The sequence below is a fragment of the Pseudopipra pipra genome, chromosome 1 (genome assembly GCF_036250125.1).
Source record: "Pseudopipra pipra isolate bDixPip1 chromosome 1, bDixPip1.hap1, whole genome shotgun sequence".
Lineage (NCBI taxonomy): Eukaryota > Metazoa > Chordata > Aves > Passeriformes > Pipridae > Pseudopipra > Pseudopipra pipra.
In genome coordinates, this window is record NC_087549.1 from 103657490 (window position 1) to 103685406 (window position 27917).

Below are 27917 nucleotides of genomic sequence, written 5' to 3' on the forward strand. Positions count from 1 at the left end.
TGAGATGGAAATTTTTTTTCATTAAGTTCCATTTTGTCATAAGTGAACCAATAACAAAAGAATTTAGCTTCATAATTTCTCATTCCTCTTAAAACAGCCATAACATGTTGGCATCTATGATTTTATTAATGAACTTTTCCTAAGTGTCCTCTTCCTCATTAGGTTTTTATTAATTTTACTTTAAACATATTTGTATATGTCTGTACTCTTTTTTCCCCTTTCAATCTCATTGTTATTTATATAGCAATTGGCATAAAACATTAAAGCCAAAAATAACTCCAGAAACAAATTTCTTGATGTAGAAGCTCAAGCACGAAGAAGAAGAAATAAAAACAAAACAGAAAATTAAAGCAGAAGGGATCTTAAGAAATTATTTAATAAGTCTGCTTAATAAAAGCCAGACACAAATACACCTAATGTGAAAAGATGATAGAAAGAACATAAATAGTAAACTGACTGAAACAAAAGCAACATTCAGAAGCTTTATGAAGGAAAAGATCTTCTTGCAAAGGAATATGTCATAAAGGTGCACAGGATCTTACCACAAATTACACAAAACAGGGATCAGTAGAAAGCGGCTAAAAAGGAAAAGAAATTGGCTAATTAGCAAATGATACTGATTTGTTTCAAAAGAACAGGTACTAAACTGAAGAAAAGGTTACTAGTGTAGATCCTCAAGGATCAGTGCCAGGACTAATCTTAATATTTTAATAACTGTAGCATAAGACAAAGTTTACTAATGATGAAGTCAGAAGGCATCATCAACACAAAGACACAGATATCTCATGGAATTTAATGCACGGCTTCAAGACACCAAATAAAAATAGCACAAAACTTAATAGTACCAAAAGCAGGAGAAATGCATTTGTGGGGTCGGTCTAATAAAAAACCATGCTGTATGCTGGGAGCTCATGAACTGCTGAAGCACAATAAGTATGTAAATATGCTAACTAGTCACAAGATCACTACAAGTCACACAAAGACAACGAAGTTGTATAAGTAATAAATAAAATACAATGTTGCATTGCATATACAGAGAATAGCAAAAATTTTGTAGAAAAGACACAAAACTCCTATAGAAGATTCCATGCAGCAAAATGTCCACACATGAATTAACTGGTATATGTTACCCATAAAAAGGGAAATTAGTTTCTAGTTATGAGAACAATGATGTTTTGTAGTATCAGCCAAATAGGAGAGGGTAAAGGACAAAAACCACCCGTTGTTACATAAAAATGAAGACCTAGATGAAAGCAAGAAAAGGATTACGTTGTATGAAATAAAAATTGTCAACCATTAGATGACCCACCCAAATGTTTTCATTCTTCTTACCTTTACCTTCTAGTTTACCAAGTCATTGTAAAACTTGCCCTCACTACATATCCAGGGAAATACATTACTTAAAACCTTCATTAGTACCATTTTTGTTTCAAAAACAGATGGCATTTTCAAAGTACACAACTGCCTGATCCGTACCTAGTTATGACATTATATAATCTAACACTAGATAATAAAAGTTTAACTCCTTTTTTTCCCACTTGAGAATATATTTACTATACTGGGAACTATCAGGGGCAGTCTGAATCCAAACCAGTCAGTCTGGCAGAGGTCCTGTGTTTCAGCTCTGCAGACTGGGTTCTGTGAGGTGCTAGACTTCTAACCCATCTGCTTTTCCACACAAGGTCATGAGACTTTCCAAAATTGAGAGCAATAGAACAACCATTTACTAGCTTTATAGTGTCAGTCCCTCTACAGAGACACAAATCAAAAGTCAGTTTTGTTTCTTTCTTAAGGCCCAATATTGCATTCCACTGTTCAGGTGAACTCTCCATTAGCTGTCATTTCAGTGAGTTCTGAACAATAATTAAACCAAAGAGGGCATGATGCTCTGTCATGAATTCTCTCGAGATCTGCACTCAATACAGCTTTTTCCGTAGTTAATGTACAGTGTTGACACATAGTTATATTTACTTGGTTTTTACTGGAAGATTGGTTATCAAACAAGTTTTTATCACTCTGCTCTGCTGGGAAATTTGTATTACAAACTGTAATGCTCCGTGGCTCAAAACAAGCTTTTTTGTTTGTTTTGTTTTTTTTTAATATAAGTAGAAATCTGCCTGTTGCAGCAACTTTATTAAATTAATTTTTTCTGAGTTCAGGTAATAAAGTACGTACTCGGAAAACATACTGAACTCTTGAAAGTCAAATATCCACACTACTAGCCAGATTTGCTTTTGTTTCTGCATAGCTTTCATCTCTCAAGTAATAAAAAAATACCATCATTCATGGGGGTTCGGTTTTTTTGGTTGGTTGGTTGGGTGGGTTTTTTTATTGTTTTGGGGTTTTTGGGGGTAAGGCAGAGAAGAATCTAATCACTTCATCATTTTCCTCAGCACTTTGCCATAATCATCATCAATATAATTGTCTAGCATTTAGAAAGAGTTTTCCATGCAAGGCGCTCAGGCATTTTACAGAGCATCAAAGAGGAAAAGCTCTTCTGTTCTTTAGCTTGCTTTATGATGTGTTTTAGTTCCACAAGGAATAGTTAACACGTGAAATGAGGTCCACATGAAACATCGGAATAGTCAGATGCCTTTTAAGATCTCAAACACTGTGTATTTACTGATGACAAAAAAAAAAATAAAAAAATTAGTGATACAGTTCTAATAACAAATCAAAATAATGCAATTCTTTGCTATGAAAATTATTCTGATAGGATTTTACTGATATCATAGAATCACGGAATATCCTGAGTTGGAAGGGACCCAACAAGAATTATTGAAGTCCAAGTCCTGGCCTTGCACAGGACACCCCAAGAGTCACACCATGTGCCTGACATCATTGTCCAAACACTTCTTGAACCCTTGTCAGGCTTGGTGCTGTGACCACTTCCCTGGGGAGCCTGTTCCAGTGCCCAACCACCTTCTGGGTGAAGAACCTTTTTCTAATATCCAACCTAAACCTCCCTTGACACAACTTCAGGCCATTCCCTCAGGTCCTGTCACTGGTCACCAGAGGGAAGAGAACAGTGCCTGTCCCTCCTCTTCCCTTTGTGAAGAATCTGTAGAATGTTATTCCTCCAGTTAAGCCTGTACCTTTAGTTCTTTAGAAATTCAGTACTAGGTACTGGAAAAAAATCCAAACTTGTGAAGAGCGCAGAAATTGTACATGCATGAAATAACACTTCTCTTATTGTATCATTCAGCACCCAGTGACTACAAACTGAATCAAAGGGTGCATCCAGGTCTTTAATGACTGTACAATTTAATCGCAATCTGCACAAAAATGACTCCTTTTGCTCCAAACCTTCAATGCAAGAGTTTCATTTTATAGCCTCAGCTTTGGCATTAAAAAAAAAAAAAAACAAAACACCAAACCCAAAACCCAAAAAACCCCACAAACATAAAATACTTGTCTTGGTTTGCCTTTTTTTGGTAATAATTATGATTTTATAGGCTTTTACTATATTTTCTTTGTCTTCCCTTTTCCAAGCTACAGTTCTAATCTATTTAGTCTCTTTGCATGGAAACACTTCATACTACTGATAGTTCATCATTACCTATTTCTATAACTTTTTTTAACTCCAGATGTACAAAACTGCCGCTGTTTGCCCTATACAGTAAATTTGGTCTGATCCAGCTTTCATCTAACCCTGAGGCAAACAAAACTCTCACCAGGTTCAATGATCTTAAGTCAGGCTCTTAACTATCTTCATGCTGCAATACCTGTATTTGAAGTACCTTAATAACTGATTACAAACCTTAAAAAAACCCCTAGGAAGTACACACTGGTGCTACCTTGAATGAGCACAACACTAGCAAAATTAGGGAGAAAATGCCAAGGCATATCATGTGAGAATCTGTCACTAGATACATCTTACTTAGTAAAAATTGTAATTATGCAGAGTTTGAAAGAATTACTTCCATCTGATAATTCAGCATAATGTTTTTACAATGCACAATAATCTTCTGTATGCCAGGATTGTTCAGTAAACATATGAACATTAATATAAAAAGTATGCCTATCTAAATTAGCTGACATTGTTTTACCTTCCTTTTTAAAGTACAGGTATAAACTACTGCTCTCTTAGATTTTACATAAGAGTTGTATTATTTATGAAAGTAGTCTTTCCTTGACTGTCAGGTTTTTTCTTGTCTTACAAAGAAATACAAGCAGACATTAAATTTAAAAAACATTGAAATTAAAATATTTCTGTAAGAAGCCCATGTATTTTATCATGTAGCACTAGGCTCTGAGTTTACAGAAGTAAAATGTGCAGCAGATAGAGCAAACTGGGACACTTGAGAAAACATTTTTTTCTCTCAGAATAAATAATCATTAGTAAAACAAATTGTTCACAGGGAAGAGGAGGTTAGATAAACATGCTTGTTTTCATAATCTCTGAAGCTGTTAAACTATTCCTAAGTCATGAATCTCCAAGTGAGATATTTCACTGAGCAAGATTGTTCACTATTAAAGCATGAGCATGAGCAGTCACATTTGAAATAAAACATTTTAAGATAATTTAAATGAAAATGACTTGGTTAATCTTAGCTATAATTTAGGAACTTGTCTGAGAATTCAACTTCTTCTCCTAGTTTACAACACAGACATCTTTCAAAAGTTTGCATATTTTCCCAGGACAAAGTAATCTTCTCTCAACTGAAGACTGACAGAAAATGCACAAAGTATCTGTGAACACAGGTGTTTATCTAACCTTATGCTTCTGAAAATGACTCCTAGTGAGTACAACAGCTTTCTTTAGGGAGTGGGGGCAGAACTGATTTTCCAGAACTCCACAGGAGCAGACAATCTGCTTCTTTGGATTTACCAGGTGACAGGGAACCACCATTTTCTTGAGGTTTGTTTGATTTTCATTTTTTTTTAATCTAAAAAATGCAATATGTTATATTTTTAGCAACAGAGTTCCATTAAGTACCACTTTAGGTGAGGTTGTTTTTTTTTACTTCACCTGCATCTATGACACATATATGTGTTGTGCTAATAACTTGACTCCTTGGTCCTTGATCCCTTCCGAAATAACCTGCAACAAAGAGCTAAAAGTGTAGTGAATAAATGTCTCAACAACATAACATCCCCAGCAGAACTAGACCCCCTGAAGTAGCACTGCACCTCCTCAAAAGGGCCTCCAGTCTTCCAATATCCACAGGTGACCTTGGTGGCATACTGCTAAAATAACTGGAATCTGAAAACCAAGAAGTATGTCACACTCTGTGATGCATCTTGTGTGCACACACACACCCACACACCCACCCAATAGTCCCACTAAAGATGTTAAAGGAAGATGGCCCAATGTAATGTGGCAGTCTATCATAACTTCACTATATTTCTGCTATGTAATTTCAATGAAAGGAAGGGAATATGAAAAAGTATTCTAAAAGCTAAAACATATCTGCTTTGCAGCACCTGTTTCCTGTCTACACGGACTTATTCTTTCTGATGAACGCAATCAACAGAAAGTGGAAATAAAATACTTACTAGGAGAAACAATCACTACACTCATCAGTTCTCCTGTAAAACCACCAATCACATCTGCTGTTTGCATATCAAAAGTGTATTGACAATTTCAATTTGGATTTAGAAATTAGCACTCAGTTATTTCATGGAACCTGGGGTTTTTGGCTTTTTGTTTGTTTGGCTGTTGTTTGTTTGTTTTTTAATGCCTATATCACCTCTAAACTCCTAAGCTCTTTCACCAATATGGAATACATAGATTTTTAGTGATGTCTGAAAAGATCACAAACTAGTAGTGTAAATTTTTATCAGCTGTCTTCACAGCTTAATTCTTACAGAATTAAACCAATACAACAATAAAAATGTTAATTGAGAAAGTTTTCGCAAAGATGCTGCAACCAATACAACTACATGCACGGGAAATTAATTCTGTAGATGATGTGTAAAAGATGGCTTATAAAGTTAACGAGATATTACTTAAGGCAAAAGAAACAATTAGACTATTAACAGTGAAGATAAAGCAAACATTTTGCCATCAAATGTAATGAAACTAATTAAAAGTGAAATGAAAATTAAGATAGGAATATGAAAACAAAATCAAACAAAATAAAAGGGCAGAGTTCAGAGGCTCAAAATCCAAACCAATGTATTCAAACACACAGTACCTATAAAGAGCCTGAATGGACCATTAGTTTATCATTTTCGCACATGCTAAAACTGAAAGATCCAGCCTCCTTTGGACATGGATTGGTCTGCTATTTAAGACTAGAAAGAGATTTTATGGGCACCAGAAACAAAACTAAAGGGCATGAGTGTAATTGCAAAGAAAGCAAGTGCTGAAAAAACAGTAAGCTGTGCTATGCAGTTAGGTAATCATTCTGAAAAATCTGTAATGTTTAAAAGGGAAGATTCTTCTCCAAGGAATGTTGCAGTCATATGCAAAAATAGAGCAAGTGAAATCTATAGCTATTAACTTGTATTGCTTCACAAAATACTTTTTTGGCACCAAAGAAGCATGACAGTTGCCATATTCAATTCTGCTTACACCACTAGTCTAATTCACATAACCTGATGAAAAAATGGGGTATTCAGACTTATCAAGATATTTTACCCTACTAACATTCTTTCCTAGTCAGTGCCATCACCAGTTGGGACTGTATATGAACACTTCAGTCCCCTTAATTCAGAAGGGCTTTTGTAAGACAACCAGACTACTGAATGGTTTCAAGACTTTGGTTAACAATGCCAATGTGTTCCTGGCATACAGTCACTTGACAGTTTTCATGGATCTGTCTCCATTTTTTATTTTGCTTCCCAAGTATTTCTTTGTCATTTCTTTACTCCTTATTCTCTTTCAAAACTCTAAAGATTCTCTGATTACCCCTCTCCTCCTACTGTTTCTGAATGATCCTATTACTAGCATCACTATCAGATGATACCCTCTGCTCCTGGCTCCTCTCTGGCAGTATTGACATCTTGTGTTTTGCTCACAGATGTCCTGCAATGATTTCAGCCCAAAAGATCTATGAGCGACATTTGAATTTTCAATGCTTTCTGTTAAACCATCCCACACTGGTGAAAACTTCAACTCACTATGTATTCTCCTTGAGAATTTCTCAAAATTTACCTGGTGTCACAATACCACAGACATGGATGGGCAATTAAGCAGTTTGCATGCTGTGATTACTATATACGGTTCTGACTACAGCCATATCACCTTCACTTGGTGCTTCCTTTCTCTCTTCTCTCATAGTTTGAACTAGTACATGAACAGTTTTGAATAACAACTAGTCTACAGTCTATGCATTGATTACCACTAGCCTACAGGCCTCATATTTCAGGACATATTTCAATGCAGATATAAGTTTTAATTTTGTTTCACACAGGCCTCATTAGTGTGTCTTAATAGCGCAATCCTCGTGCTCAGAAAAATATAACAAGATAATGTGGAATGTCCCAGGAAAATTTCCAGAAATAAGGAGAGACACAAAAAGAAAAGTAATAACAGAACATCCTAAAATCCACGTTCCCTAATTGCAGGACATGCTATTCAAGAAGATAACGATACCCTCTCCTGTCATTTAGAAACATCCCTTGTTAATTTAGGCTTTGAACAACTTAGGGCATTGTCTGCATAACATAAAGCAAACCGGCAATATTGTATAAAATATAATTGCTTAATAATGAATTGTTGAATAGTGTGTTCTCAAGAGAAAAGGAATAAGCATTTTCCAAGTAATTACCTTTTTAATTCTGATTAGCCACCCTATACGTCTACTCTGTATGTTACAATGACCAGGTTTGCATAGGATAAGGTCCCAGCCTTCAGAAGTGAGACAATCACCTTGCTAATCTGAATCGCATACAAATCACAACAATTACACTAACACTGAAAGGACACTAACCAGTACGTGCTGAATTCTGAGCCAGCAGGTAATGCCTACCCAATACAGAGCACTGATGCACAATGGCATAAGATGAGGTCCTCAAAGGAGTACTGCTGTAGCACCACGCCTCTCTGTACCAAGAGCACTGCCAGGATGTAACAGTCCTCCTCCTGCTCACTCTGGGGCTATCTGCAGCACGGCATTGTATCCAGTATGCCCAAAGAGAGAATTTAAGGTGACTCAGGTGATAACAACTAAATAACTAACAATTGTAAAAATAGTAATGTTACAACATATACTGTTTTTAAGCATGCATTCAGTTACATTTAATTTGAGTTATACACACATTTAAAACCCAGCAAACATAACAACCATGGAGAGCTCAAGTAGCTCTAGCAAATGGTCTGAAAGAAATACCTTAAAGGGCCATATCTGTTTTACTGCAATATAGTAGGAGATTCTATTCTCTCGTTTCCATACGAAGTATCAAAATATCAAAGAAGTTGTTACATTTACAGTGAATTAATAAAAAAGACTACTTGAATTTAAAAATAAATCACTTTGAAAGAAAATAAGGTTAAAATTGAGCAAGTTTATAATAAACTGGAAAAACAGAAGCATGATGAATGGAGGAATCTCCAGGACTATCTGGTGCTACAAGCACTGACCATATCTTTGTTGAATCACAGGCACTTCTCTGAGCATTGCACAGCACAAAACATATTTCCACATATCTCTTGATCTCTAGAAAGTGAGACACTGAAAGGAGCAAGTCAATTTCTCAAATCTTAAGTTTGCTAGTGAGAAGCCCTGTATGTAACAGTTACCAAAATTTCAGTCCATAATTCAAATCAGGGCCAAAATGAGACCTTAAATGATTTTCTACTGATTTCAATGTTATGAATGCTAGCACTGGAAACTCAAAGACTTGCCTCTCACCTCTCCACTCCCAGTAAGGGACTGTCTCCAAGAAAATTCTGAACAGATATCTGTAAGGTATGATTTTCAATCAACCTAATTATATTTGTACAAAAAGCTATACAGACACTCTTTTTTCAGCTCCCACAAGCTTTTTTTTAGTTTAATTTCAGCTCTTTTTCTTAGGAACACATTTAAGATTAACAGAGTAAGCTGCTTTCACATCACAAAAGAGAGTCCATAAAGGGATTTGTAAAAGTTAACTTACACAGTACAGCTCATGCCTCTGAATAAACTTTTTCATGTGAACAATATCAAACTACCACTTTTCTCCAAATTCCCCAAACAAATTAAAAAAAGGTGCATTCTTTCCTCTTCAAAACAGAGACTCAATGGACTCAGTGATTTTAATTGTGACTTTTTATTCCTAATATGCTCTTAACGGATTCCCCAGGGAAAGTTACTTATTTCTAACAAACTACAGGAACACACAGATGGAATTCTAGAAATATTTCTAAAGAACCCCCCCAGAGAGAACAAATTTGAAAGACGGTACCCTTCACGGTGACCCAGCAAAGCCAGCAGTACCTCACTTACCAAGAAAGAGGATACAAGTCTGCACAAGAGGTGCACCCCAATGTAACTAAGCAGGAAAGATCCTTTTACATATAATCATGGTTGAAAACAGATGTGCATTTCACACTTCTAATAGGATTTGATAAAATCGTAGCTATAGAATAAAATAATAGGTTAGACAAGGCAATGGAGGGGTAATTAAGTTTCCAAAAAATGAAATACATAGAGCCCCATCATTTAACCAGTTAAACCCTTACTGGAAGGTAAAACAACCACCATGTTCATTAAATATTCTGCATTAGCTAAGCTACATGTAGACACATTAGCTAAGCAAGCACTGGAGTGGCAATGCCTAGTTTCAAGCTCTTTGACTCTGTTTTCAAGAAAAATCAAATGCCATACATCACAGGGGATAGAACTAAAAGACATAAGATAGAAAGGTGACATTAAGCAAGCTGTATGCTCACTGGACCCCATTCAAAATCTCAAAAGTAGCTACATGCAATTGGTAAAAAACGATTGACATTTATGTTTTCCTCAGTAGACCTAATTAGGTCTGACATATCCATTCACACTCAAATAGGCACAGAAACCTTCAAGGTTATTTTCCAATTATTTCCACTTATACTGCCTCATTCTGAAAGGACTGGCAATCTGAACCTTCAAAAGATGCTACAGGTGCTGCTCATGCATCCTCTCTCAGCAACTGAACCTTTAATAAGAAAAATATTTATTATTTAAAACTACTGGCTTTTAACACATGAATTCTAATCTCAGCTTCTTCCACCCCATTTTTATTTGTGATTAACAGAATTTTTCAACACAAAAATGGTATAAGTAGTATTCTAATACTGTAAAAGTGTTTCAAATGCCCAAAAAGCCATTTCTGTTCATAACACTGTTATTATTGTAGTAACATAAATATCCATCTGAAAAGCATAAAATGTGCTAGAGGATGGTAAAGTAAATTTTCACACATGGAAGACAATCAGATAATACAGCTTCCCCAAAGAGGCTATGAAATATTAAAGTTAGGATAAAGGTCACCTGAAAAGACACATCGCATTTAGCACTGTATCATGGGGTGGTGGTAAAATCCCCAAACCAAATGAATCTCTTCTCTTTGCTTTTCTCATAAACGTAGAGCTTGCTCTAAGTTTACATAAACATTTTCATGAAATGTCAGCTGCCCATCAGTAGTCAACTGCATTTCCACAACGGTCAGGTTACCTCTGAGAAAGAACTCTTAATTTAGCGTCTAAATGCCATAACATTCTGAAAGCTGTCTCCTAAAAATAACTTTTCCTGTGATTTTTTCACAGATTTTGTAATCTGCTGTATCATGAACTGAAAACAGCAATCAAATCAACAATGTGATTAAAGATTATCTCAGAAAAACAAAAAAACCTAAACCCTTGGTGGGACCTGTATATTTTTTATATGACACCTGTTCAACTATATTTGCTTTGCTTCTAATGATGGCATTCAAACTGCCAGAAGCAGAGGTTATAATCTAAGAAACAGCAATAACAACCTTTCTGGAAAGATTTAGGAAACATTCTTTAGGTTCTGGCAAAGCAAACAGTGTTATCTTTAAATCCATAATTAACATGAACATTAAAAGAAAGGGGGGAAAAAAAGTACAATTACTACTGGATAAAGTTTGGAGCTTTTCAACAGGGTATTTCAGGAAGTATAATTGACTCTAATTTGTTGATGAGGAACTGAGGCACAAGGTTAAAAGCTTTCCCAACATTATGCAGCATAGGACTTGGGAAAGAAACTCAAGTACCTTCAAGTTCACGATAACTGGAAATGAGCAAACTGAAAAAATGCTACTGCTTGTTTTGCACCCAAGAGCCTTCCCAGAGAAAACTGCATAAAAGTGGAATAACCAGCAACATTAATGTTTAAGGCAAACACTAAATTTAGTGGCTATGAAGAAAAAAAATGACAACTTTTTACATAATAGCTGAGAAACAGTGAACTTGAATGAACATCTGGAGTGTCAGAACAAAACTTCCCTAATACATACAAAATGTCGCAAAGTGCTGGCATGTCAAGAACTAAAATGAATTATCAGGTTTGTAGAACAACCTGTGCTTAGCTATCTTTTGAATTTCCATATAAATGTAATGATCTGCAAAGTACCTCTTTGGCAAATGCCTATGGCTATTTTAACTGCTCCTTTTTTGGCTGCAAATGCTGTATAAGCTATACCTCTGCACAGGCTCTGGGCTCCTCCATGTTGAGTTGACTCCATGGAAGTGCTAGGTTCAGCCAGGAGGCTGCTCTGTGCAAGATAAGACTTTAAAGCATTCAAGGCAGGAACAGCATTTTGTCATCTACATCCTCTACCGCAGATGTCCTGCAAGGATTTGAGGGTGTGAGAATAGCAGGGCAATAATATATTCAAAGTTCAGCCTTCTACATAAACTTCAGAAGTATAAAACTGCATATAAATGCCTTCCTAATATAGATTTTCCTGCATTATATTTGGAGAAGTTTACTGTCTGCCTCTGTAACATACCCTAGGTATCTCACACTGTTCCCCATTGTTTTATTCTGGAATTCCAACAATATCATTTTAGGATTTGGAGCCAATGCTAGCACATTTCAATTCTTAAACTCATTCAGTTTATGTTTCACTCTCACATTGGCTATTTGCTTCTATCCTGTAAGGAAGCTCATAGTATGAATGACAAAATGTCAGGAATAATCAGGGTAACTAGTTTTATGCCCCTAAAGAACAAAATGCCATCTTTGTCCTCTCAGGTAGGATGTTGTCTTCTCTTAGTAAAAAGAATGGCTTTTAGCATCCATCAAGTAAATTCAAGCCAGCATATCATTAGAGATTACTTGTATTTATTCCTGCATCTTGCTCCATTTCTTCCCTCTGTTTTATGACATTACCTTCTGCACCCTCTATAGTCATAGCCTGCTTTGAGAGTGGTAGCAGAAAAACTACTAGCACTACTACTACTCCTATGCCCTTGCCTAGGAAAATCACCTATGGCTTTTGCTACTCCAGACTATTCAGCAACTTAGGATATAGCACTCCAAAAAATTCTTTTCCCCAACCTCCTGCTCTCCCCTTGCCATCTCTGAGCGTTTTATTTCTATGAAGCAGTTGTTATAAACTACCAAGTGCACTGGCATTTGACATGCCAATCCAGGACTATCAAAATAAATTAAAGACAGAGGGTTAAGCAAAAGTCACAATGTAAGCACAGCTGCTTCTTGATGTGAGATATCAAGTAAAACATTTCAGTGCCATACCCTTTTCCTAACTTCTCCAGATTAGTAGCTCAAAGCATATAGTAAGTAAAAAATGCAATCAACCAAAAAAAAAACCCACCACAAAACCCTCAGTTGTATAGTAATAATATAGTTTGTTTCAATGCCCCAGCTTGTGTGCCAAGACGTTCTGTGGAGCCAGTGGTTTGTTGCACACCACCCTTCAAATGCTGACATGTTTTGACAACGCTGCCATCAATTCTGACTTTTAAAGCTGAAGAGAGAGTAGATGTTCACCTCAGCCATCTGCCAATGCAGCAGATGAACACAATGTACACAGATTCCATAACTGATGTACCTCAAACCACCAGAAATCCTGTGATTTGAGGCACACTTTCTCACTGAAGGTAATGAGTATAGAAATTACACTGACAGCAGGATTTGTCTCTAGAGTGACATGCACAAAAATGAAATAAATTAACTCTTTCTTGATAAAGTGGATTAAACTGTAGAGAAACTCTTTGCAGACGCATTCACTTGCTCATTTTTACTCTCCAAAATGCATACTTGGAGCTTGTGAAAAAAATTAGGGGCTATTATCTGAAGCTTTCCTTTTGAAAACCTAAAGTCTGTTTTGGATATCAAGAGAAAGTACATTCCTAGAAAACTCTAGAAGACACTTGTGTTTCTTATCACTGCAAAAGGTCATCTGTAAAACCTAAAAGAGTAAGAGAGCTTTTAACTGTTCAGATTTTTTTTCAAGGTAATCTCTCTGAAACCTCTATGAATTCAAATGCCAATTATCAACAGTATAGAAATAGATGAAATGAAATCACAGAGACAGATTTCACCATACGGCAAACTCATAGTGATTGCTACACACAGTTTTCACTCCTTATTTCAGAACTTACGGAACTTTACTCCTTGTACCTCTTTTCACATATTTGTATACTTTTGACATCGTCTGTCACTTAGCTAAAGATAAATATCATTACTGTACTGAAGAAGAAAGCATTAGTAATTTATAGTATGAAGACTTCAAAGCACAAGAATAAGTCCTGTTTGTCCCAGATGAAGCTGGTATAACTACCTGAGAGAGAATGTGCGCAGAACTGGCCTGTCCTGCCTTCAGCAATACACATATGGGAAGCTCCTTCTGACTCTACACATATGATTCTTACATTCACATCTCAATTTTCTACACTTCTGTACATCGAATTTTTGTACAGCTAGTCCATTTCTCTGCCCCTAAGTAGAATCAGTTCTCTAAAAAATTCCTCTTCACGTACCCTTGAAAAAGGAAAGGCTCCCAGTGACAGGAACTACATCATCTTCTCAAATAATGTATTCCAGTGCTTCCTCCTGCTACTTACAAAGTTTTCCCCCTAATATCTAACTCAAGCCATCTTTGCTAGAATTGAAATTCATTTCTCACTCAACTGCAATATAATTGCATATTTCCAAGGTATGTTATGTATGCTTCTCGGGAAGCTATGAATGGGACAATTCTATACAGATAGACTGTCAGCTGCAAATGTCCTTCCACTGAATAGAACAGCAGGATTTCCTTCCTAAATTCTCCTCTTTTCATAGGCTTCTTCTCTCGAGAAAAGTAACAAAACTCCTCTTACCTAGTGTTTGTATCATGTGTGTTTTCCATATGTATTTGCCATTGGGGGAAAAGAAGAAAAGGGAAAATTAAACAGCAAAGGATAAGACTACAAACCTATAAGTTTATAAACTCTCACAAAACATTACCAGCTCTTCCTGTGTATTCTTAAATTTAGATTTCCTCTCTGCTGTTCTAATTTACATTATTTGGGGTGTATAACTACACTATTTTAGAGTTCAGTCCCTTTGTTAGTACTCTGAAGCTACATTTAATTTACATTTAATCAGTTCCAACTTTGCCCTCAAAGGAAACTGGCTATTTATTTCAGCAAATGTATTCAGGAAATGCAAATCTGGACAAGAAACAGAATAGTTGGGCAAAAAGTTGTATAAGTTTAGGATAACTATTTGCTTCACTGTCTGAATTCAAGCTTTTTTTTTCCTCCTTGCAAGATTCACAATTACAATATTTATAGATAAATAAGAATAGAATCTATGGAAATAATTTTAAAGCTCTCAATAGCTCACAGTAACCAGCAGTAAATTCAACACACTGAGTAGTAAAATCTTACTGCAATAACTTCTTGCTGCCTTAGGAACCATGACAAAATACTACAGCACTTTTTGAGCTGGCTTTTTTTCAATTGTAAAACCACAACATACTCAAAACATAAGGAGGAAGTACAGCCCTCTAAATTTCTGAATTCCATTGCAAGAGCTCTGAAATCTGCTCCTAGTTCTCTAAGACCTCCTTTGTGACATGACACTAGCCACTTGATACTTCATGCTGCAGCACCCCAGGATATATAATTTCTTTTCTCCTCCCAGAAGTCTGTCCATTCTACTTAAATAGAAAGGAAAAGAAGTCTCTCATTTGGTGGGCTAAGTGTTTCAAATTTATAGACTCAGAGGCCTGAAAGGATTGCTGTGACAATCTACTTTAGCCTTTTTTATAAAAGACAGACTGAAATTAATTTTTTTTTGAAGCTAAGTATGACTTGAAACTGATTTACACTGATGTAGAATCTGTGTTTCTCTAGGTACAGTATTCAAATGGTTGGTTATTCTTCTCCATGTTAAAAACCTGTACCTGATTCAGGTATGAATTTTTTTGCTTTCAACGTCCACCCTCTGTGTCTTGTCATACCTTTGCCTGACAAAATACAGCTACTGCAATACCAATGCAAATAATAAATTATACTATGTGTTATCTAAAGAGCATTGCTCCTTAACTGCACCCCTGGGACAGGTCTAACACTACCTTACTGGAGCTAGCTGACACTTGAAGATTTTGGCAATAAGTATGCTATCAAACATGTGTTGAGCCACCCCTTTGAAGCACCCCCTCTCCCAAACCATATGGCCATCTCCACTGAGTGGTACTGCAAGGCCACAACCCAGCTCGCATCACTCCCTGACCTCTCTGGGGATGCCAGACACTGACTGATAATTTCACACAAACTTCACATCTCATCAGCAGGAAAAAACAGCCTGCTGCTGTGAAAGGAGACATGCAGAGCATGTGCATGTTACAACACGCTCTGTCCAGGTCACTGTCAGAAAATCCTCCTCATGGAGGTGTAGCATACTCTAAAAGAAGGTATTTTATTTTCGTCTAGTGCTGCTGTTGCTCCTCCCAAGTGACAACTGCTGTGCTCTCTGTGTAATTGGGCCTACTCTAGGGGCTTTGTCAACAGAACTATGGCAGCTGAGAGTGTAAAGAGAAACAAATAAACTAGTAGATCTAGTTTCCTACTGACTTAAAAAGGTTTGTTGGCAGTAAAATTTAACTTATGACAGGATAGTAGACTAAGAGAAATGAAATTTTTCCACAGGCTCAAGTGACCAAACTCCTTACTATGATTAAGGTAATACAGCAGCAGCAGCACTAGTGACCAGTACCTAAGAATAGTAGTGCAAACAGAGGCACATGGAACTAAGAAATTGAGTTTCCAAGTGAAAACCTTACAACAAGTCAGTTCAAGGAAGAACATCTGATCTCAGTGATTTTATTTCCCACAGTTACAAATGACCATCCAAATTCTCTGTTCACAGTTACCAAAGTCATTAGAAAGGCTCAAAGCCTGTGCATACAGTACTAAATGTCATTCCCACAGTGAATTCTGTGCAAAGAAAGCAGAGCTAATAGAAAAGCACTCTGAATAACAGCAGGAATATACCAGCATCCTAAGAAGATAGAACTGCAGATACCATTCTACTTTGAACCAAGTAAAAGTCATATCACAGAATTGTAGAATGATTTGGGTTGGAACAGACCTTAAAGATATTCTAGTTCCAAACGCCCTGCCATGGGCAGGGACACCACCCACTAGACCAGGTTGCTCAAAGCCCCTTTCAACCTGACCTTGAACACTGCCAGGGATGGGGCACCCACAGCTTCTCTGGGCAACCTGTTTCAGAGCCTCTTCACCTCCACAGTAAAGAACTTCTTCCCAATATCTAAACTAAATCTACTCTCTTTCAGTTTAAAGCCATTCCACTTGTTCTATCACATGCTTTCAGCAAAAGTTCCTCTCCAGTTTTCTTGTAGGCCCCCTTGAGGTACTGGAAGGCTGCTCTAAGGCCTCCCCAGAGCCTTCTCCAGGCTGAACAGCTCTTTCAGCCTGTCTGCATAGCAGAGGAACTCCAGGCCCTTGATCATCTTTGTGGTCCTCCAGCAAGTCCATGTCTTTATGCTGGGTCTCCAGAGCTGGACACAGTACTCCAGGTTGGGTCTCGCAAGAGTGGAGTCCTTAAATCAGTCTGAGGCAGTCTTGCAGCACCACCTTTCAAGAACACTGCTGTCAAAAGTCCAGAGAGCCAAACATTAACTTGCCCTTCACAAAAGTTTCCTAGTATTGCCCCCTTTTCTTCTTTCTATTTTATTTTTTTTTTTAAGTAAAGAATAAATCAAGCTTTTCTTTAAGAAACTTGAAAGGTAAATTTTTCATTAATAGCAGGAAATGGCAATATGGAGACGCACACTTTCATATCAGAGCTTAATCACCTCCGGCATACCCAGCTTGACTCATTACGAAATAAGGTGATGACACATTGCCCAAGAGCTATTCTTGCTGTATCAGCAGCAGCGAAGCCACTGCACCAGTTCTTCTGGCAGTCCAGGTGTCCAACTGGCAGATCTTTAGCTGTTTGACTCTCAAGCTGCCCTCCTTAATATGTTTTCTCTTTTGGATTCACAGGATGGCAAAACACTGCTTAGATGATTATTAAATGTAACTGTAAACTGAAGAGGGAAACAGCCGTATAGTGGAACGCTACACTCACAAGGCTGTGCTTTTACCCTCCACAGCTTGCAGAGCACTGATTTCCTGAAGTGAAAGTGTTACTTGCCTTAAAGTATCTGCATTAGAGGTTGTCTTCCTAAATCTTCCTTTTCGAAGCTTAGCCATGATGATGAGAGGCTGTCAGTTACATTTAAAGCAAAGATCCTGGTACCTTGTAAACATTACTGATACACAGGTCAAACTTCCTAGCAGAAACTTCACCTCACCCTCCAGGATTTCCCCCATAAACTCTCATCAAGAGTGCAAAGTCTCAAAATGGAGCACCTGGAGATTGACTCTCTTTGCATAGCTGCTCTGTGACACATATCAACCTCAGGAAAGTTTCAAGTGATTTAAGTCACACCATCTGCTGAACAACTGCCCAGATGTGGTTTCAAACCAACAGCCTTTTAACTCATTCTGAGCAACTAGAGCTTTGGCCTATACTTAGGTCTGGTCTGTATGTTGATGCTTTGCTTACTGCACCTAAATCAGGTCTAGGTATAAAAGCAAATAAATCTCACAAATACATACACACAGGGATTTCACTGACATACCAGGGCCCTTCTCCTACGAAAGCTGAATGCAAAAAAAAAAAAAAAAAAAAAAAAGAATACACCTCCTGACAGTCCTTGTTGTGTCTGCACCAAGCAAGTCCACAGACACCCTTAATGACACTGTCACAGAAGTCAAAGCTTTTCCAGATGATGAATTCTTGAGGCCCCGGTATTTTGTGACAACAACATATTTTCCTTTTGCAGTAAAGGTAACTTCCTGCTGTCAGACATAGACAGTTTTTAGCACCGAAGACACTGAACAATTTAGTCAAAAACTGTATGTATGAATATTTCTTAACAACTCTTATTGTTGTGTTGCCCAGGGTCAATGTTGACCAGATAATTTGGGAGGAAAGAATAGATCAGAAAAGAAGAGCTACAGTAAGACAAAACAATAAATAAAACAAACAGAACTCATACCAGCAGTCACAACTATAAAATAAATAAATTGTGAGGGGACAGGTTCTGCTCCTACTGAATTCACTGGCCAGCTTCCCATTTATTTCAATTGGCCTGATAAACACATGCATCCCTCCAGCTCCTGTCCTGCCAGAGAGGAAGGCTGGCAGACAATCCATCAACATAAGCCACAAAGAATCAGCACAAGCACTGAGAAAATTCAGCTGCCATTCAAAATAAAATTAAAAGCTAGGAAATTACAGGAAAAGCCTTCCAGCAGCTCCAACTGCTACTGGATATACAGCAATAGATTTAATTTAAGGCAATCCAAAAGCTACTATGTCTACCCTCTATGTAAAATTTAACTAACAGAATGTTCCTGTAACAACTTTAAATTCTCAATTCTCTTTTTAATTTTACAAAGGCAGTACTATAAAAACACTGTTAATCATATTCCTCATGTTTAAGGTCACAGCTAGATGGAACAGAGAAGCTGTTTCCATAAATTACTCACATGTAATCCACCATAGCTATAATTTACAGAAAGATGTAAGCCAAAAATCTTAAGAACTGTTTATACTGCACTGTGATCAGGTATAGTCACTTTGGTAGAAGGGACAACGGATAGTCACTTCTTTTCAATTTTGAAATTATTTGGCAACTGATAAGATTATTTAGTCTTGCTGGACACACTGCAAATTCCCCTCACTCTGTAGAAATCAGAGATAGGGAATGCTCTATACCTTAACAACAAGCAGGTCTATACATCAGAATTCTCTCCTGTTGATTTACTCCATTTTGTACCGGGTAAGATCTACTAATGGTTGCTGGAATTTTTGTTTCTTTGTGGGTTGGTTTTGGAGTTTGTTGGTTTATCTATCGGTTTGGGGATTTTTGTTTTTTTTTTGGGGGGGGAGGAAGAGAAGCATCGCCCCTCCCCTCTTTTAATCCATATTTTTCAACAACAGTACGTTGAGACTGGCATAGGTTATTTTTATGTCACACAGAGACAAATCTGTTATCTAGCTAGTAACATCTCCAGACAAAGTTGATGGTGCTGTTGATAAAGGTCCTAATCCCTGAGGTTACACCCAAACAAAAAACTCACTAGAAGTGAAAGCTGATGAGAACTGACTAATGCAGAGAAGCTGCTAACCCTTTAAACTTGGTTCTTAGTTTTCAGGTGGTTTCTTTACTTGGCATGTTGGGGGTTTTTTGTTTATTTTTTTTCTTCCTTTCTTTAAGACTTTGATTTTAGGTTTTACTTTCGATGCTGCTATTTTTTACATAGATCAAGCTCTGATTAATATCTTACGATGTCTAAACTTAAAGCAAATCCACAAGGATGCCTGGGATTTTTTATTTTGGATCTTGAAAAGTTTGAAACCTACATGTGTTATGTTTTCTCCTGTGTAAATAAAAGTGCCTCATTTCTATGCTTCATATTCAGTTTCTCCATAAATCAGACTTGGATGAACCTTGCAAACAGGAAAAAAGTCTCTTCTGTTTTTCACTCCCAGAAAGTAAAACTAAGTTCTATATATATATATATATATGTATATACACATATTTGAGATACAGCATAATGATACAGTTGCTGTGAAACTACTGCAACCTCTTAAGAGGTGACCAGAGACATACCAGTGAATACAGCAGAGGAAAAACAAAACTTGAAAGTCCACTATTCTCCCTGACTTCCTGTACCTTCTTAAAATTAATATTTTGCTCTTTAAACACTAAAAAGTTTAAATGATTTCTAGCAGTCCTGTACACATTTAATTGGATATAAATGACATGAGCATTTTGAAGATGGGAATAAGTGTATTTCCCACCTCCTTATCTGATATTAAATCACAGGATAAAAAGAAAACAAACAAAAAAAAAAAGAGGAAGAAAAAAGATACTACAGGAGGTCAGCTAGTGTATTTCCTAGCTTTAAGGCTCTATCTCACAGAACTCACTGCAAGCTACTCTTGAAAGCCTCAACTGATGGAAAATAACAAGGCCTTCCAAAAGGAATTCATCAAAGTGTTTTACTATCTGTGCAAGCAGTAATGAATGTGAGTTTTTGTCTCAGAAGCTCCAGTAACATCACCATTGCTCTTATAGTCTGAAGTGCTTTGGGTTTGCCTTTTTTTGTTGGTTTGGGGTTCTTTTTGTTTGTTTGATTGGTTGGTTGGGCTTTTTTTTGGTGGGTGGGATTTTTTTGTTTGTTTGTTTTGGGGTTTTTTGAGATCACCTCAGTCCCCTCCACCATCATATTTCCATCCAAAAGGGAGCCAGCTATGCCCAATTAGTGACTGCAAGATATGGAACTATCAGTTCATTGACCCTCCACAAGATGAGAATCCATCATCCACATAAAGAGAAACTGGCTTTGAAGTCAACGTATTTCTAAAGGGGGCTTTGTGTGTGTATATGTGTGTGTGTGTACAAAAATAAGAGGACATAGTCTAAATCCACACCAAAGGAGGTTTAGGTTAGACATTAGGAAAAAATTCTTCACAAAAAGGGTGATTAGATATTGGAATGGGTTGCCAAGAGAGGTGGTGGAGTCACCATCCCTGGAGGTGTTTAAGAAAAGACTGGATGTGGCACTTCATGCCATGGTCTAGTTGATTAGGTGGTGTTTGGACATAGGTTGACTCTATCATAGAATCATAGAATAGGTTGGGTTGGAAAAGACCTCCAAGATCATCAAGTCCAACCCCTATGATCTCAGACATCTTTTCCAACCCATCTGATTCTGTGATAAGTAAATATAAGCAAATATACTTTCCCTCTTAGCTCAAATGGTTAAAGATGCCTTGTTGCCCCCTTTTAAATAACACACCCGCATACAAAGCATTAAAAAAAAGGAAGATAAAGAACTTCAAAAGCTATCAGTGTGTGAAAGCAAAGATCTAACAGAAAGTGGTGAAGTTAACAAGGATTATGACTACTAAATGCCATCTGTAATACTTCACTCATAAGTGCACCTGTAGGTAATCTATACAATAATGCTTACAGAACAAATGCTGACCCAGCACAGCAGATTAGCAAGCAGCAGGGTCCAAGGCTGAGTATTAACAGCTACTTCAAAAACAAACTAAAGCATCCCAGGTGACTAGACCAAATGAAAAATGTTGCTTCTTACACGAAACAAAGAGCAGGAGCAGGTCAGCAACATCCACTTAAAAAAAAAAAAAAAAAGGCATTTTAAATATGTTTCAATTAAAAAAGACAGAAGAGTATAACAGCCATATGGAAGTGCTTCCTAATTTCATCAAGGAACTCCACCTCTGCTAATATTTTTCGGCTTTGGTGAACTCGATAATAGCTTTTCAATAATCTGATTCACCTGAAAACTTCACTAGTTTGATCAACAGCAGTGTCACAAACCCCGTAAAATTACAGCACTATCCAATAGTTTGGGACCCCACACCCTTTCCATATGCCTTTGATATTCAAGAGCTAACAGAGACCATCAGACTGATTTCCTAACCCCATGACTGTCTCGATTTCTACCACAGAATTTTGTTTATTAGATTGCAAGATAATGCATCATAGAGACCACAAAGAGCTCTAGTGAAGGGGCATTTAAACAGTCATTGGCACTTGTACCAGGCTGGAGGTCATTCACTGAATGGTAAACATGCCACTGTTTCACAGAATAACTTTCAATCCTTAGTGTCAGATAAAAGGGAACATAAAGGAAGAAGTTCAAGCCCCAGGCATTTAAAAGGAATGTGGTGATACAATCCTTTCAGAGGTAAACCGTTTCCAGTCAGTAACATTTCCAAGAGAAGACATACAGTAAAGCAAGACACAATCAAGCTTGCAGAATGATGGAAGAGCATCCACAGCTTATTGTTGCTTCCTCTTGTTCTCTTTGCTTTAAATTCAATGCAGAATTTTATAGTCCCTTTGAACAAAGAGACAACTATATATTTTCCCCATAATTCTGAAGTAGTCTTTGTCCTATTTGTTGTTGCTCTGTCTCTCATGGCATATAGATGATCTTGCTTCAGTGAGATGAAGACAGCACCCCCACTTCTCAGCAAACCAAGTCTTAACCACTAGCTGTCAATGCAGCATAGTTCAGGAGTGCATTTGACTCGAAGCATGGAGAAGCGGGAACAGGGGAACAAACCCTCACTGACAGCAAGGAACAGAAAAGAGCAGAAGGACCAGATTTGCTGCTTCTTTGCCGCCCCTGCACCTCAACAAGGCTGGACACTCATATCAGAAGCTGTTGGATTATAAACTGAGGCGGATACCTCCTTCTGCATCACTCCACTTGATAAAACCAATAATGAGCCGCACTTTAAGGACTGTGCAAGGCCAATCATTAATCACATGTGGAGATGAGTGAAAATCCAGGCCATATTATGAAAGGCAATGTAAAACATTCCCTGTGAGAAAATACAGCTTAGCAAACCGGCACTCTGCTCTTCTCAAAATCTCAAGTGGTATTCAGGGGCAACCTTATTAGAGGATGCTGCAGTACTTCCACTGTTAAGCAGTCACAAGCACAGCACACTCAGCTCCTGAAGTTCATGGTATTAAAATAATAAATTAAAAACACTTGTCTCTCTGCAGAAGTGCCTGCAGCACAGTCTGGGACAAGCAGCAGGAGGCAATGACAGTGCAAGAAAAGGGGATAAACAGCGGGAAGGAAATGTCGAGCCTATCAAAGGATGCTCCAGAACAAACAAAGCTATTCTTGTCATGAATTCAAGGGCCATAGTGTGACATCATGATGAGCCTTCTACAACAGCTTCACCCTGTGAAGTGTCTGCCTGACTCTTTCACCACAGCGTACAGGACTCTATGGTGGACTTCTGTGAACCTTTTAACGGTTTCATTTCATGAGGAAAAGAAAATATACTTGTTTCAGCACGCAAGACACAAATTTAGAGCTCAATCCCACTTTAAATTCTACCTCATTACACATTCTGAACTACATTAAGCAAATCAACACAGCTCTAAAGCTCACAGAACAGTGTTCTGACTGTAGCACGGTGATTTTCAACAGTGCTCCAGCTGTTTGACTGAATAATGTTTGAAATCCCTGAGCATACTAGTTAGCACAGCAGTTCTCAAATATCCACTACTTGGACTTCAATCAGGTGCTATAGAGGGAGACGAACAATCTACGAACGCGCTCTAACTACACTGCCTAAAATTACCAAAGCACACATGGCCCTGAAATTCCAATGCAGGTACCTAATGTCGTGTCTCAAAACCTATGTTTTATTCTATTCAGTATAAATATAATTTCTGAACACCTTCAAAGAAGAGAAACAAAGTTAATAACCTCCAAAAATAGCTGACAAATCTTTCACAAGCTCCCCACCATAATGTACCACTATGTTTACACAGGGCTTTTAGAAAGCAAGCAGAAACATTATATACATTGCCATACATCATAATATTTATAGTATTTTTAGGAAAGGGGCAAGGTCGATAGTGCTCCAATGGCCTCACAAGGGTTTATTTTGTAAGCTCACATCTAGCCTCTAAGCAGTGCCATGTTCTACATTGATTAGCTTTACATTATTTGGGCCTTTAAATATGTATCCCACTGAAGCAAACAGATGGAGGAACTACTGGTAGGTACTTCCTCCAGAAGAAATCAGGAGGCTCATTTAACCTACCCCATTTTGAAAATCTTATTTCTGAATTCGGCTAGGGGGATACCACAGTTTAAACTGTGGAATTGCCAAATAAATCTGCTCAGCCTTGAATACTTTGAGCAGGCTAAGCCAATTGGTTATTTTCGTAATGAATGTTTGTAATGATGACAAGGATCCAGATACAACATCACTGTGTATTTCATAGGCACAACATCCTGTATAACCAACTGATTTGTACACATGTATCAGACATTTCTTTGGAAGAAGTGGGCTTCTTTACCTCCAGCTGAAGCCTCTGGTGTGAGAGGGCTGTGGGTCACCAGAAAACTGTGAACAAACATCCCAGATCTTCAAATCCAACCAGACATAACCAAAGAGAAAAAAAACCAAACAAACAAAAAGCCAAACCAAAACAAAAAACACACACAAAAAAACAACCAGACAGGCAACTCCTGGAAACTAAGAACATCTGGTAGCCCTAACATCATACAACATCTATCAATAGCAACTATCTTAGAATGTAAACAACAATGCCTGTAATTCCACAGGGATAAATTCATAGAATGATGTTAAGGGGTTGGAATGGACCTTAAAGATTATCTAGTCCCAGTCCCCCTGCCATGGGAAGGGGCACCTCCCACTAGACCATGTTGCTCAAGGCCTTATCCAACCTGGCTTTGAACACTGCCAGGGTTGGGGCATCCACAACCTCCCTGGGCAATCTGTTGCAATGTGTCACCACCCTCATAGTAAAGAATTTATTCCTGAAATCCAACCAAAATTTCCCCTCTTTCAATCTGTACCCATTACTGCCCGTCCTATCACTACAGTTCCTAACAAAGAGTCACTCTTCAACTTCCCTGTAGGCCCCATTCAGATACTGGAAAATTGTTATGAGGTCTCCATACAACCTTGTCTTCTCCAGGCTGAACAGCCCCAACTTTATCAGCCTGTCTTCATAAGTGAGGTTATCCAGTTCTCTTATCAACTTTGTAGCCTTACATTCTCAAGGAACCTTTTTGTCTTGCCTTATTACATACTTCGCAAGCACTTATTCCTCATTTCACACAAGAAGACATCACATTGCAATGAATCAAAATTAACCCACTAAAATCTCACCTCCATATTCATTCCCTCTTTCCATCCAAAGCAACAGTGCATCTCAAAATACACATGCATACAGTGTCAAATATACATTTCTGGTAGGAATACATTGAGTACAGCTCTATTACTAGCTTTGAACATATCCTGAAGAAGTTTTTAAGAATCAGAGAAAAATATGATTTAAAAAAAATACTGGGATGAGTTGAAACATGCTCTTAACCTGCCAGCTATAAAAATGTATTGAGTTGTTAAAAGTGTACATCCTGTTAAACTCTGCCTTTCCTACAGATTTTACTAGTAAATAACAACATACACCTCACTGTGGCAGCTGGTCTGTGTGCCAGAACAGAGCAGAAAAGAGCAGTGTAAGTTAGAATTCAGCTGCTATGCCCAAATGATTTTTAAGCAGCTTTAAAATCATGTTATAGAAAGATAAAAATATTTACTATTTATAATGTTATCATTGAATACAAATTGGACCCTACGGAATTAGACACTGCAAATACATAGTGAAAAAGTGCCTATTCCAAACAGCATACGAGCCACTTATATAGTCAGTGCTTGTTTCATGTGCTCCATGCTTTAGACAGGTAAGGATGTTAATTATATATATTATTAAGGATCACCTCTCAGGTCTCAAAAATAGTACCAAAGGCAGAGCACTGGAGGACAGCTTGGGAAAACCAAAGAAAACCCCCAAAGCGTTGCTGTGCGGAAGAGGCAAGCGGGGCGCACAGGTGTCACACAGGCAGGGCCAGGGAGCCAAGGGCACGTGGAGAAAGCCTGGCCAGCAGACAAACAGGAGATAAGACAGGATTCACCGGGGCGCTCTGCCCCGCCGAGCCGAGAGAAACGGCGGCGAGCAAGCGGGAGAGAACGACTGAACTCGGAGGGGCTGGGGGGCTTTAAACACAGATCTTTGATTCCAACACGGTAACAAATTGCTGTATTGAAAAGAAAGCAGCCTAAGCAGGGCAGGGCAGGGCAGAGACACCACGGTGCTTGCACACCGAGCACACACCGAGGGGGCGGCAGAGGCGGCACCCGGCGGGAGCCGGGGCGAGGGGCAGAGGCAGGACGGGAGGCAGAACCGGAGCAGGAGGCACAGCCCGGGTGAGAAGCACAGCCCAGGCAGGAGGCAGCGGCGGGAGGGAGGCACAGGATGGGTGGGAGGCACAGCGCAGCCCCCATCCCGCCCAGCCCCGGTAGCACCGCCCGCCACCGGGGCCGCCCCGCCCCTCGCTCGCCCCCCGGTGCTGGCGGGGGCGGGAGGTACCGTACCGGCGGGCAGGAGGCATTCCAGCGGCGTGAACGCGTGCTCCATGGCCCCGGGGCGCGGGAAGGCACACAGTAAAGGCACGGAGAGCGAGGCGGGGCCGGGCTGGGGCGCACGGGGAGCGGCGGTGCCCCGTCCCGGTGTCCCCGAGGAGCGCCTGAACCCACGCGGCCGCGGCGGCTGCGCCCGCCCTTGCAGGCGGTAGGCGGCGTGCCGGGGGACGTGGCGGCGGCGCTGCCCGGGTACCTGCGGCCGCGCGTCCTCCTACATCCCCTGGCACCGGGACCGGGATTGGGATGGTGCGTGTGACCGGGAAGGGGGGGGTGGAAAGGCAAGCCGAGAGAATCGATCGTCGCCGCGATCCGTTACTCGGCGGTGGATTCAGCAGCGGTTGGGGAGGAAGGCGCTGAACCCCGCCCCTCGGTGATTGGCAGCGGCGGCGGCCTATGGGAGCTTCCGCTGAGAGGGGCGGGGTTAGCGCCTGTGCGCGCGGGGAGCGGGGGAGAAGGAAATAGGAAGGGAGCGAAGGAGTGAGAGGGAGAATAAAGGGCAGGATAGGAGCGGTGGGAGAGAGGGAGAACCCGGCCTCCCTGGGCACCAGAGTGGTGCCGACCTCAGTACAGCCGCGCTTGGGGAGGCCGTGAGGGGCAGCTACACGGCGGACACCCGTGGTGCTCTGCTGACTGTTCACTCGGAATAAAAGCCCTCCCAACAGCTCTTTGCCCGTGGAAAGTGACTGAAAACAAGGACTGTGCCCTGACTCGTCAGCCCCTCGCGTGCAGCCCGTGTGCGGCCGCCATCCCACGGCGCCGGCTGTGCTCGGGATGCGGGAAAAGCCGTGCCGGGTGTCAGCCTGGCTCGCTGTGCCTTTGCTGTCCCCGCGGGTGGCGGCTCCGCCACCTGCCTCCGCACCGCGCCGGTGCCACCTCTGTGCCCTTGTCTCCGAGGCCTCGCAGACAAGGCAGTTTGTAGGTGCAGCTTAAGTTTCAATTAAAGTTATTTGGGTGTTATCACAAAACTTGTTGAATACGTAGTTTCTGCTAACTTACGCACTCTTAACCGAGACGTTAATCACCTTTACGAAAAAAATGGACAGCACCTGCTAAATTTAAGTTTGCTCTGGAAGCGGGGGGGTCAAGTTTTGATTCCCCCAAGGCGTGTCTGTAATGTGTCTCCACCTCTTGGGCCAGCCTTTTTCCCTGTAGGTACCCCTGTCCCATCCATCAGAGACAGGGGCGGCCATCTCCTCGTACCAAGCGTTCTCAGCGGCGCTCCCCTCGCCTGAATGCACGGAGCTGTCCCTGGACCGACGCTTTCCCAGGCGCTCGGAGGGAGCGGAGCGGGGCCCCGCAGCAGAGGGCGGCAGAGGAGCGCCTCTCCCTCCCTCTTTTACTCTCTCCCGTCGTCTCCCCTTGCCGTCCCTCCCTCCGCTGTCTCGGCAGCAGGCACCGAGCGGCCGAGAGGGTCCGCCGAGC

The 27917-nt window shown here is 39.6% G+C and overlaps 1 protein-coding gene across 3 annotated transcripts in view; it reads right to left on the bottom strand.

Moving 5' to 3' along the window:
* Positions 1–26794, bottom strand: part of TPK1 (thiamin pyrophosphokinase 1) — a 298387-nt gene extending 271593 nt beyond the window's left edge. For 2 of the 3 annotated variants that reach the window (XM_064668803.1, XM_064668777.1), the window contains exon 1: positions 26448–26788. In XM_064668803.1, the coding sequence (XP_064524873.1) occupies positions 26448–26490 (43 nt within the window). In that variant the 5' untranslated portion in view covers positions 26491–26788. Of the gene's footprint in view, positions 1–26447 lie in introns of all 3 variants that reach the window. The other variant, XM_064668750.1, reaches the window with a different exon arrangement.
* Between the last annotated feature and the right edge of the window lie 1123 nt (positions 26795–27917).